Source organism: Megalobrama amblycephala, linkage group LG11 (genome assembly GCF_018812025.1).
Source record: "Megalobrama amblycephala isolate DHTTF-2021 linkage group LG11, ASM1881202v1, whole genome shotgun sequence".
NCBI classification, from domain to species: Eukaryota; Metazoa; Chordata; class Actinopteri; order Cypriniformes; family Xenocyprididae; genus Megalobrama; species Megalobrama amblycephala.
In genome coordinates this window covers 24,171,207-24,184,514 of record NC_063054.1, presented here as the reverse complement: position 1 = coordinate 24,184,514, position 13,308 = coordinate 24,171,207, and the positions used below count along the sequence as shown (strand labels likewise).

The window sequence follows — 13,308 nt, the reverse complement described above, 5'->3', positions numbered from 1 at the left end:
GAATCTGGCACTGGCGGCTCACTGTAAGACCCTTAGTAATGATGTCATTTCTACTTGGCATGGGGAGCTGGCACACTAAACATCCCCTGTTGATGAGGTCATAATGTGTGTCTTAACTGAGGGTAATATATGTGGTGGGTGGGTTTTTTATTATTATTTTTTTGCCCCCTGGCCTTTTCTTCTGCTTTGAAGACAAATCAGTTAGATATGTTACAATACTTTAGTTCCAATTACTGGTTTGTTTATGCTGTATGTGCATGCCTGCGCACTGGGCCGTCCCAAGCTGTGCATGAATGTGTTCTCGGTTAAAGCCTTGAAAGGTTTGGTGACAGTGGATTTAGCTTTCCCCTTTTGAGAAATAGGCTGCCAGTACACAAATACACACATAGTTATCATGGAAACTTTGAGCAGCTTCCAGCCTCTGCAAGTAAACATACACCTCCTGTTCCAATGGTCAACAGCTAAGCTGTTTTTGCAATGCTTTTTGATGTTAACAAACCACAGCACTGCTTCGCTCAGCGCTTAAAGCTACAGAATGACTCACTCGCCCAGCAAATCCTTGTCCGCTCAGAGGAGTCACTGCCCATCCCCGCTGCGGCGCTTTCTGTGCATCTGTGTCCTGTGTGTGTGTGTGGTCAGTGTAATTTCATGTCTAAAAGGATCAAAATAGAGGAAATTGAAGACCTGTTTTTAGCTGATCTTCTGATAATGGATTTAGCAAGGAAGCTAAATACTCTGTTGTGGGTGAATCTCACGAAAAACTGTCAAGAAATGCCCAGGAAATAATAATGATATATAATATTCTTGGTCCTAAAAATTTTTTCATTTTCTTTCTGCAAAATATAATTTCTTATTCTTTTATTGGGGTGAAAATATGATCTCATTTATTCTCGAGGTTCTCCCATTGTACCGTTTCACTCATGATTACAAAAGGAGAGGAAATGAGGTAAGAAAGTCTTATTCATAAAAAGACCCTGTGTCTCTGAACCCGAGGCTGTTTCTGAAACACACGCACACATTTCCTCCTGTCTGTCACTGGCACACATAAGCATGTGCAAATTGAATTTCAGTGTTTGAATGAGAAAATGGATCTCTGTAGGAATCTTGGCCCCTGGGCTGATGATCTCCTATTTATAAATGGAAACGGGTCAGCCCTAGTCTGCTAACGGTTAAACTGATGGGCACAACTCTCTCTGAGGATCCTGCTGATCTGAGCTCAGTTTAACATTAATCAGAACACCAAGAGCTTGCTGTGTGTCTGCAGGATACCCCTGTCATGAGATCAGTGTCAACTGCACTCAATATAGTGACCCATCACAGCTCTGCCCGAGTAAGCTGATGTGGGATCAGTGTCAGCATCCACTATCACAGAGGATGTACTGTATCTCTATATGAATAGACTCTGCAACCAGGCCAGCCTTTCTTCTCTCTGGCCTACATTCCTTCTCTCCTCTGAAGACCATTAAGGATGTTCAGGGGTCAAATGTGGGAGAGCTTGCAGTGTTTCCGGACGCCCAAGCTCATGTCTTTTGGCACGGTCACTCCCCTGCCTCCAGATATTGCAGACTTCCCTTCAAAAAAAAACTGTTTACAGTTTGGATTCATCTCGGAGTGAGTTGGTGTTGCTAACATCTGTCCTAGAGGAAACTACTGCTGGTAGGAACACGGGACACATTTATGCACTGTATTTTTGTTTTCATGTTCTTTCTCCTTTCTTTCATCCTTTGCTCTTGTTTGAAATATGGTTTAGTAAACTTGCTGGTGACTGGATTTGAGCGGCAGAAATTATGGTTTTGTATCACGCTTCAGTTGAAGTCCTAAATGAGATTATGAGATTTTTTTATATGGGAGCTTTTGTTTACAATGTAAATTAGTTTCTCTGCTCTGTTTCTAAGGATACACTTTGAGCTCTTTGAGCCGTGCTGTTGTGTGTCCGAATCCTCTATTTCTTGACCATCATCACCATCAACTCTTCTTCCTTTTGACTGGTAGAGAAGATAATTCTATGCCAAAGGTGAACCAGTGAGATTTTGTGTTTATGAGGGTGAGCTTTAGGTTTCCAGTGACAGATCACTTTCAACCTCAACATCTTAGTGGAACACTTAAGTGTGTGGTTTGTTAGGATGACTAGAAATATTTGCCAATCATTAATATTGGTCAAAACAGTCTCTCCTGGTGATTTAAAAACAGTCTGTGGTTTAAAAACAGTCTGTGGTTAGCACCGATTATATCCTGTTAGTCAAAAAACACCATGTCATCCCATAATGTGGTGTACGTTTGCAGAAAACAAAATGTTTTTGGAGTTTGCAATTTGCAAGTCTAGGACTTGGATAAAAAGGATTAAAGAGGCTTTGTCTTTGTGTATGAGAGGTTTCAGTATCATAATTGATGCCACTACTGTGTTAACTGTCGGGTATTATTATTCTAGTTATATATTCTTCGAGTTATATTTTTATATATATATATATATTCAGGCATGGGGTCGTAAATCATCTCAACAGTTTAGTGTCCCCATCTGAATTATTCATTTCAAATAAAATTTATTCCACCACAAATGCTCACTCATCTGTTATGTTCAAAAACAAGACTTGTGTGTGTTTCTTGGACTCAAAACTTCATAACACGTAACTCCATGCTGCAATGTTTCATACATAAGTCATGTCCCTAATAGAGCTCATCCTAAACATGTCATAATCTCTTCATACCAGTTGAAACCATTTTCTGTTTTTGTGTATGTCTATATGGAATGCAGTATGCATGTTTCTTGGAGGTGATATAATATTGAAGCTGAGTTTTCTCTCTCTAGTCTGTGGAGCAGTCAGATGATGAGCAGGAAGACTCTGTAAAATTCAAGAGGCTTCACAAACTGGTCAACTCAACTCGACGTGTTCGCAAGAAACTCATCAAAGTGGATGACAGCAAAAGACATGACTCACAAGGTAGCTGGAAGAGAATACTGTTTATCTGGCAATAACTGATGTTTGTTATGAGAATATTCTTAAAACTGAAATGTTTTAATTTACTGTAAATGTAATTTTTTAGCAAATCTCAAAATGAATATCCATTTTTCATAGACTGTAGAGAGCATTCAGTATATTCAAAGTTATTATCAGTTTATAGAAGTTTTAGTTTTGATCTTCATTTTCTTGCAGATTCGCTCAGTCTGGATGCAGCTCCCATATGCGATGACATAAATGCACTGTATGCAGAAATCCACAAGAAGCCGGCCCAGTGCACAGACTCCTCTTTGTCCTCTCTAGCCCAAGAGCAGCTCTCTCTGGATGGGGACACAGATAGCCTGACCACATCACCCTCCACTAGCAGCCTTGATGCCTGGAAACCTGCTCACAAGTTAGTGAAGACCCCAGGCGCGCATCCTCACGGCCTTATCCGCCCTCCACGGAAGAGTAGCGCCGGATCCGGACTGGGTGTAGTAGGGGGTAGTGGCTCCTCTTTCTCTGAATTGGAGGGTTTGGGAGACGACAATGCTAAAGTCTCCCGCTCAGCTACAGACGGAGAGATGCGGAAGGCCTTATCATCTCTATCTCACGGGGTAAGTACTGACAGCGTCTATGCTTTTTACGGCCTCACTAGGCCCCGCCCAAAGCCGCACCCCCTTCTGGTGTCTTTAGATGACATTAACAACACCAAGCGGCCGCCCATCTCCATGTGGCAGCGCAATAAGCCTGACCCAAACTATGCGTACTCCACCAAGCACCTGCTCTACCAACGTTCCTGCAATGCTCAGAAAACCATCGCTCCATCCTCCACCTTGCCTGCCTCCCCTCCCACTCGTGAGCTTCCGTTGGCCAGGGAGAAGGGGAAGAGTTGTGGGAGCGGAGTAGTGAGCAGCTGGCTGTTTCCACCAAGGCGTCTGAAGGGAAGGACTGCAGTTAGCGAACTCAACATCACGTACGTGGTGGAACGCAGCCTGTATGGCCACTTGAACTGGACTGGGCTGGTTAGGCCCGTCACGCTGAGTAAAGCAGACAGGCGTTGGCTCCTGGAGGATGAAAGAGAGGCGAACAGGAAGTGGGCGTCCAGCATGGATCGCTGCACCAAGCGTGTGCTCTTACGCATTCAGCAGAAGTCTGTGAGTTTGCCAGAAGAGCAGATCTACAGTGCCCCCTGCTGCACTGGAGGAACAGGCTGCTGCAAAGCTGCAAAAGAGAATTTCTGTAGAGTACAATTTAGAGACACACTTGAGTTATATTTCAAGACAGAGTCTGAAAATATGAAATATGGACTGTGCTGTCATAAAATACAAAAAAAAATATATCTTCACCCATGACTGTGGCGATGATTAAAGTTAGAAATCCCTTAGACTGTCAGTTAGTCGTCAGCTCTTCTCATTACTGTGGACTCATATTACTGCAGTATGGAATCAAAACTTCATAATCTGAGAAATGTATAGAAGAGAAACAGAATGTGATAGTACTGAAAATCTTATCTTTTCTCATCCTGAGCTTCTCTCCTTTATTTCTCTTGTAGTCAGTCATGTGTGTCAGATCATAATTGAAACTCTCAGTCCTTGTGAGACACAGGAAAGTGTTAGAAGAAGAAGAAAATAAATAATATAGAGTTCCTTCTGCAGCTTTGTAGAGTCTGCCGTCTGCGGATCCTCGCCGTCATTCATAGTGAATGTGAACATGGCCGTGATCTTCATCAGTGAACTTTTTCATCCATTTTGGGTTGGAAATGCCTCTCTCGGCCTGGGCATGAATGCAAAATTTGATGGATTTTTTTTTTTTTTTTTTGGTTTTGTATGTGCTATCCTATTTTTTTTTTTCCTTTTTCTTTTAAAGTGCATGATGTTATTCCATGGAACATGAAACAGCTTCTCATACTACTCCTTTTGATCTTTATCTGTTTATTTTGAACAGAATATTTCTGATTTCCGCCGCTTTTGTAGAACATTTCAAGAAAATGTCATGAAATGAAAAGCCAGTTCATTTAAATGTAATGCATCGCTTGAAATTGAGCAATGTAAGATGTTGCTGTAAAGTCAGTCCACATTAGTGCTTTATTACTCATTACTTTTTCAGTATCAATTTCAGTCCATTCAAGGTTTTACAAGGAAGCACCAGTTTATTTACATAATGTTAAACAACTGCTGAAAGATTTTATTTGGAGTTGAATAGGAAATCAGGTCATACCATGAACTATTTCCTTTGGCAGTTCATCATTTTAAAATGTGTGGTTTCCATTGTAAAGAACAGCATGAATCATTGAGACTTTGTGAATCGTTTTAAATGACTTCTTCTAAATATATTCATTTGATTGTGAATTCACAGTAATTATGACTTTTTTCTGCAGAGAACGTGTAGCTTTGGAGGATTTGACCTGTCTAATCGTTCCCTCCATGTGGTCAACACGGCCGAGCCTAGCGTGAGTACACATGCTCTCTTTCTCTCGCTGCTTCTTGGTCTCAGCTCTCAAATGCAGCTGCGGTGTTTGTGATCCAGTTGTGTTGATCAGCTGGCTTTCAGTGTGCTTAATTGCTCTCTTTCTGTCTCTCTCTCTCTCTCTCTCTCTGGCATAAGGAGCAGGAGGCTTTGTACAGGGATGCTGTGAAATCTCCCACCACATCCCGCATCTCTCTAGGGAAGAAAGTCAAGTCTGTCAAAGAGACTATGAGGAAACGCATGTCCAAGAAATACGCCGGGTCTCTCTCTGAACAGGTACAGGTACAGATGCTTGTGTGCTTGCTTTGACCGTGCTGAGTTATGTGTTATAGAGCAGGCATGTTCGGAGGTGAGACCCTGCCTTTACTCGAGGGGAAAGTAGCACGTGTGCCCCACTTTCTGTGTTTCAAACTAGGGTCAAACATTGCTTTATGTAGCCTGGAGCCTGATACAAGCTCATCCAATTTAATACACCCTAACTCCCTGGTAGTGTTGAATACATACTCTCTGCCTGTATTTACATGCTGTCTCTGTAGGCAGCTCACTAGGTTTTACTTACCATTAGGCAAAGCGCTCACATTTATATGGCGTGTCTCATCTCTTTTAGCATGTTTAATGTAGATCTCTGGATGTGTGTGTTAGTCATTGTTATCTGTGCAGAGAGAAATCCATGTGCCAACACAGCACATTTGTTCTTCATGTCCCGCTCCCTGTAATTATATTTTATGTTGTAGTCCCACCTAGTGGCAACTTAGAGGAATTACTGTCACACTAAAGAATGATCTTGCAGCAGTGCACCAAGTGTCCTTTTTGTGAGCTTTATATTATATCCATCATCTGCTGTCTGTCTTTCTTGATTTGTTTTTATAAATAATTATACACTTTCTTTTCTTTTCTTTTTTTTTTTCTTTATATAGTCCAGTCCAGATGGGACTCCCAGTTGTCCTCAGTCTCCTCAGCCAGACACAGACTCTCTAGAGAAGCCCAAACTCAAGGCAGGAGGGTCTGTAGAGAGTCTCCGCAGCTCCCTCAGTGGACAGAGCTCCATGAGTAAGTGTGTGTGTGTGTGTGTTTGTGTTCTTTGCTAAGGCAAGCATCACTATTGCTCATATTACTTTTACCCTATTTCGTAATTGTAATTTGGCCTAATAATTTTTTATCAAAATGTCATAACTCGATCTTCTGATGAAGACTATGTACTTCTCTCTGGTGACTTATGCTGGACTCCAATCATTTAGTCCACATAAAACCCGCCCCTTTCTTACAGTCGACTGCAAGCTTGCATTCTGATCTGCCTCTATCCAATCAACAACAACCAATGGATAGAACCAAGACCCTGCCTACATTTTCTCCTTTTTCAATAATCCATTTCACTGAGATGTCACAACATGGAAGAAAAGATCTGTCACTACTTCTGTTTTATCGCAACTTTGAATATTTGTGTCACGAATATGAATGATGCCTCTAATTATGCAGATGTTTTTCTGAGTGGTCTGACTAATGATTGCATTGGTCCTCTCACAGGTGGACAGACTGTGAGCACCACAGACTCATCAGCCAGCAACAGAGAGAGTGTGAGGAGTGAGGACGGCGATGATGAAGAGCCTCCGTACAGAGGCCCATTCTGCGGCAGAGCAAGAGTTCACACTGACTTCACCCCGAGTCCATATGATACAGACTCACTTAAGCTCAAGGTACTGACACACAGGAAATGAATCAGATTCATTTTTGTTTAATACTCATTATTTTTTAAATAATAGTTTAGACCTTTTCAAACCACTTTGATTAAAGGTCCAACTTATTATATGGCCACTTGGTAAATAAATAATATTGATATGAGTTTAATTCATTTTAATTATATGAGAAGGAAGAAGATTTAGGGTAATATGAGACCTTAAAACTAGCATAGTTATTTTTATTTTATTTTGGAGATTTGTTTTTAGTTTCAGATTTATTTATTTTTCTTTTAGTCTCTTTTTTTTCTTTCATTTTATTGAATAAGAACTTTATTTAATGGAACTCACTCAATTTCTCTGCTTTTCTCTTAAGAGAGGAGATGTGATTGATATCATCAGTAAGCCACCCATGGGCACCTGGATGGGTCTGCTCAATAACAAGGTGGGCACGTTTAAGTTCATCTATGTGGATGTGCTGGCTGAAGAAGAGGAGAAGCCCAAACGAGCGGTTCGGAGGAGGAGGAAGGGCAGGCCGCCCAAACCCAGCTCTGTCGAGGAGCTACTGGAGAGAATCAACCTGAAGGTGAGACGGAGACCACACACAACCTTTTTTTTTATTGAATTATGTACATGCTTTAAATTTGACTGGTATATCTATAATCATCTAACATAAATCTGAGTGTGTGGCTCATCTTTAATCTTTACTGACAGAATCTAAGAACGGGGTGGGGAGAGATGAGAAAATGAAAAAGTGGATGTTGGTGTGAAAAGATGGTCGGCACTTGTTAAAGCACATTAACTATGAGAATGTGGGACGAGGTCATTTCCCTATGTCATTTAAAATTTTTATTTAAACACAGAGACATGCACACCCTTCAGACCTCCCACAAGCTCCTGCGTTATAACATCTCTAAATAACATCACATTACAGACCTTACGGCTACACACAATAGATAGCAGGACCCATTTAAAGCCTCATTGTGGTGTTTTAAGTGTGTTAATGGATTATAATGATAGTTGGCTGTCACAATAGAGTTTGAAGTCTGGAAACATTCCCACACATACATCCCACCATAGTTGAACTACTAGGGTGGAGTAGGGTTTTTTTTTTGGTTTTTTTTTTAGCTGTAAGGGTTCTACATAGTGCTACAGCTCTACAGGATGTGTAATCTGTGAATGTGTGTATGTATATTTTAGGAGCACATGCCAACGTTCCTATTTAATGGGTATGAAGACCTGGACACGTTTAAGTTACTAGAGGAAGAAGATCTGGACGAGCTCAACATCAAAGACCCCCAACACCGCGCCGTACTGATGACTGCTGTAGAACTACTGCAGGATTACGACAGTGAGTACACACACACACATCCACACACATCACACCACTGTTCAAAAGTTTAGGGTCGATTGGGATTATTAGGCTGCATTCATTGAATCAAAAATACTGTAAAAACAGTAATATTGTGAAATGTTATTACAGTTTAAAATAACTGTTCTTTAAAATGTTATTTATTTCTGTGATGGCAAAGCTGAATTTTCAGCAGCCATTACACCAGTCTTCAGTGTCACATGATCCTTCAGACATCATTCAAATATGATTTGGTACTCAAGAAATATTCTTATCCATGTTGAAAACGGTTGTTCTGCTTACTATTTTTGTGGATACTGTGATGCTTTTTTTTTTTTATCCTTGATGAATTGAAATTTTAAAAGAACAGCATTTATTTGAAACTTTTGGAACATTTTTGAAAAGTAGTGCACACATGGATTTAGTAAATACACAATATATTAAATGTTTATCCAAACAACAAATGTCTATAATACATGAACATGTTGGGGAAAGTTACTTTTAAAAGTAATGCAGTACAATATTGAGTTACTCCCTAAAAAAGTAACTAATTGCGTTACTTATTTACGTTTTATGAAAAGTAATGCATTACATTACTTTAGCATTACTTTTTCTCACCTGTGCTGGGCTTGCTTGTTTGTTTTTTAATAACAACAAAAGTAGTTCTATTTTTGGCAAATGTTAAGGCCCTTTCAAAAAAAGAATAAGTCTCAGGCTGAAGGAAATGCATATTTACGCCTGTACAGTAGATGGCGCAACTCAAACAAACCCTTGAGCTGTGCTGCCATTCTAGATTAAAGAAGAACAGGATACAGGAGAAGTTCAACACTCTTATTTCTACTTTATTAGTTACTTGAAAAAGTAATCTGATTATGTAACTGAATTTACTTTACTCAATTTACCCCTACACTGAGCATAGCCATCAGCATTAGCATCCATTAGCAATGACAGTTATTTGGACTCAGGACCACCCCGTCACTTGTTTAATAAAAATATTTCAATGTGTGTCTTTGTGTGTTACAGGTAGCAGTGACCCAGAGCGCAGTGCCCTCTCTGGCTCTCAGGAGAAACTTCTCTGTGAGGGGCGTGGCCTCATGGCTGATTCCCCACGGGACTCTGGTTGCTACGAAAGCAACGAAAACCTAGAGAATGGTAACCAGGCGCTTGTCTAGCATCTCCATACCAACCGCATCACCATGTCCCAGCCTAGTGTAGCAACGCCATGACACCATCCTCTCACCTCTGGGCCTCTGCCATGATCAGTGTCCTAACAGCCAATGAGAAACTGTCATCACATCTGGATTTAACCCAAGCCTCTCTGTCTGTCACATCTGCTGTGCCCTGTTCTCTTTCTGCTACTCTTTTCCAGAAGCACTCTATCATCATACCTTTCTTTTAACTCTCTTATCCAGCCTACACAGACTACTGCTCCTGCTTTCTTCCATTCTGTTAGAAATCAACATTTCCAAAAGCAGCAACCACTCTTGCCATCGCTAACTAATCAACACACATCAGCTGCTTCAGAGAAATCTAAAGAGAGACAGACAGAACCTCACACAAGGCTTGTGCTCACAGGACTTACACACAGGACGATTTTGAGAATGTTCTCCATGGCAAAACCACCGCAGACTCATTTCAGACTCTATTTAACATCTCTCTTTCTCCCTCCCTTTGCCATTTCAAGAAATATCACTCCATATTTGTGTGTGGTGTTTGTTGTGGTCATATTGCACAAGTTCTTATGTGCCTAAAAAAGAATGCAAAATATAGTGACTGAATAGAAGCTACATACGATTGGAAGCTGTTATTTTATGTAGATTGTGTAAAAGTAGGAGCTAACCTACTAAGTCTTTTTTAGAGGATTTTATCTTAGTGAGAGGACCATATCTCATTCTGTATTTCCAAAGAAGTTCAATGTTTAAGGTTTTCACTTCTCTGTTGCCTTCTTAACCTCCTACCGGCATCTTGAAACACTGACTGATCCCTCCTTCTGTTGTGTATGTCAGTGTTTGAGTCTGCGTATGTATGTGTGTGCTTGGAGCCGAGTATGAGTGTTTAGAACGATCAGGAATATGTGCAATTTGCCAATGTGGAAAATAAATCCATTCTATGATCTCTAGCATTCTGGTCTGCTTGCTTTTTTCATCCCTTTTCACCTCCTGACATTGTTATCTGTGCTGATTACTTTTCCCTTCTTGGTTTTTTTTTTTCGTTTTGTTTTTTACATTTATCTCTAAGGTCCCTGCATATAAATGCTCATTTGTCATTTTATTTATTATTATTATTTTTAATATACAAAGTGTTGTGCCTCTGTGAATCTTAAATAGCTTGACTGTCATTAACTCTGCACTCAGCATATTGAGTATATTTGACGTAGAAAACTGACAGAAAAAGATGAAACTTTCAAAATAAATATGATCTAAATTTGTGGTTTTCATCACTTAACATCTTAACACACATTTGACGCTCACCCAAACTTTAACTCGAAACTAACCCTTGCATAATCACTAAACGTTCAGTACAACTAATGAACGTATCTGCAATTGAACTGTGTAATGAACTATGCCTCTGGGTACCTGCTAAACAATGTGACCACTAACCTGTTGACTAAACATTTGTACTTTTTCATACCTTTACTTGCATATAGATATTTGTTATGTTCTACTTGCATGTTAAAAGGGTAGTTCAACAAAAAAATAGAAATCTGTCATCATTTGCTCACCCTCATGTTGTTCTAAACCCTTATGACTTTCTTCTGCAGACTAAAACATTGTCATTTTTAAAAATATTTTATTTCATATAAGCAAGTTATACAGTTTTGGAACGACGTGTCAAGTCAGTTTAACATTTTTAGTACCACAATTTGCTGATATGTACCCTTAAGGTAATAATATCAATCCTTTAGGGGTAGATAAGATACCTTTGAGGATACTGCCCCATTCACAAGCTGTTGTACACCAAAAAGTTGCATTTTATTTTCTGATAGTATACATTTCAGATTGTAGTAGTTTGGTTTCAGTTATGATAATACTCACTGATGCATGAACCTAATCAGTAATAGTGTGTATTGTTGGTTTGGCTCATGCATCAATGAGAAAGTGGAGGAGCTCATGTACTCATGTGTGAAACTAAACTGCTACAATACTGTCTCTTCCTGTTCATCATTATGACATCAGATGTATTCTTAGGAACCACAAAAAAAGGTACCTTCTGAAGCCTTTAAGGAGGAATTATATGTGATTAATGAATTTATTTGAAAGCACGATTCTCTGTTTCAGGTAAGAGCCGCAAGGCGTCGCGCCACAGCCGTGGTTCATCTGGATTTGATTGTGGGGGTGTAAAGTCTACAGACTATCCCACTCTTCCTATGACTCGCTCCACTGAAGCTCTTCAGCAGCAGGCCAAGAAGGAACGCAAGTTCCCAAAGACCTTTCTGCCCCGGCCCATAAAGAGCTTCAGCCTGCGAAGCCTCGGCCTCAAGAAGGGCTCCAAAGCAGGACAAACCTCCTGCATACCGGTCAGCCGAAGCTGTGAGGAGTTGGACGGCCCCCAGGAGAACCCTGAGTCTTGGAAGCGCTCGCATTCTCTAGGGGATATACACTGGGAGCAGGCCTTCGATCAAAGGAAGGACCAGTGTGGCAGTGAGGATGGAGGAAGACCGGAGAGCAACAAAAAGGAAGTGAAGACAGATCCTGTACAATCAAAACAGGATCAGAGTTGTGTTGGAAGAGAGACGGGCTCTCTGCAGAGGCCTCTCGTTCCCACACAGCTTCCTCTCAGCCTGGTCAGTCAATCGCCTGCCGCTCAGATTTCAAACCGCCAGCCTGTCTCTGCCCCGACTAGCCCAGCACCACGGACTCACCCTAAAAAGCCGCCTGTCCCACCTCCTGTGCCTGCTAAAAAGTCCAAAGAACGTATGCCGAATGGTCTGCGCCACCCTCCACTGGTGCTGTCTGGTTCGGTGCCAAATACCCCAACTCTACCCCCAAAACCTATATATACTCCAACCACTCCCTCCGAGAGTTCTCCATCAACTCCAGTATCACCAGGTGAATCTCCCGTAGCTCTGAGTCCACCCTGGCTGTCTGACCTGCCTGAATCAGCATGTCCTCAGATCCACGGTGCTAAAGTCGCCCTCAGCAGGAAGATCTCCCATGCCAAAATGCTTGACATCGAGACTCTGCTGGAGGACAGGATGCGCTCGGAAGGGATTGATCTCACCGAAGAGCCATACTCCGATAAAGTAAGTCATGACTTCCTTTCGAATGAATCTAGTAGTAATGCTGTGTTGCCTATTTTGGGTAGTAGTAGTAAGGTGCATAGCAGTCACAAAATGGGCTCTTGTGAGCACTTTTCAAAAACTTAAAATGCCAAATGGGACACCGTATGGCAGAGTTCCTCAAATCCGGCCCTGGAAGGCCACTGCCCTCAAAGTCTGATCAAACAAACCTACCGGTTATTTTCTAGTAATTCTGAAGACCTTGATTAGCTTGCTCAGGAGTCTTTGATTGTGCTTGGAGCTAAACTCTTCAAGACAGTGAATAACTCTTTAGAGATCTGAGAAACCCTGACATAGTCTCATGGACTTCATGTTCAAGTGACCACAAGTTTGTATGAACTGCGTCATATGGCGAAAATGGTGCGGAAAATGGTGGCACTATAGCAGTAATAAGCAGTTAGCAGTCTAAACAGAAGCACAATGATTAACAGTAGGGGGCTTGACTCAACCATGCCACTGTCCCTGGAAAGTCATGGCTGGTTTATTTTTTCCTTCCATTTACTGCTGGATGTGTCAAGAGAAACGGAAAGAAACATACATTTTAATCAGTGCTCATCCAAACACTAATTTCCACTCCTTAACCATCATATAAGATGACAT

The 13,308-nt window shown here is 41.1% G+C and overlaps 1 protein-coding gene across 13 annotated transcripts in view; it reads left to right on the top strand.

Moving 5' to 3' along the window:
- The window catches only part of sash1a (SAM and SH3 domain containing 1a), a 271,761-nt gene that overhangs the window by 253,729 nt on the left and 4,724 nt on the right, over positions 1-13,308 (top strand). For 9 of the 13 annotated variants that reach the window (XM_048206889.1, XM_048206884.1, XM_048206888.1 and 6 more), the window contains 10 exons: positions 2,807-2,939; positions 3,153-3,553; positions 5,317-5,388; positions 5,544-5,687; positions 6,323-6,455; positions 6,930-7,099; positions 7,455-7,664; positions 8,279-8,429; positions 9,453-9,581; positions 11,708-12,672. In XM_048206889.1, the coding sequence (XP_048062846.1) occupies positions 2,807-2,939; positions 3,153-3,553; positions 5,317-5,388; positions 5,544-5,687; positions 6,323-6,455; positions 6,930-7,099; positions 7,455-7,664; positions 8,279-8,429; positions 9,453-9,581; positions 11,708-12,672 (2,508 nt within the window). The remainder of the gene's footprint in view (positions 1-2,806; positions 2,940-3,152; positions 3,554-5,316; positions 5,389-5,543; positions 5,688-6,322; positions 6,456-6,929; positions 7,100-7,454; positions 7,665-8,278; positions 8,430-9,452; positions 9,582-11,707; positions 12,673-13,308) is intronic. The other 4 variants (XM_048206886.1, XM_048206898.1, XM_048206891.1 and 1 more) reach the window with 2 other exon arrangements.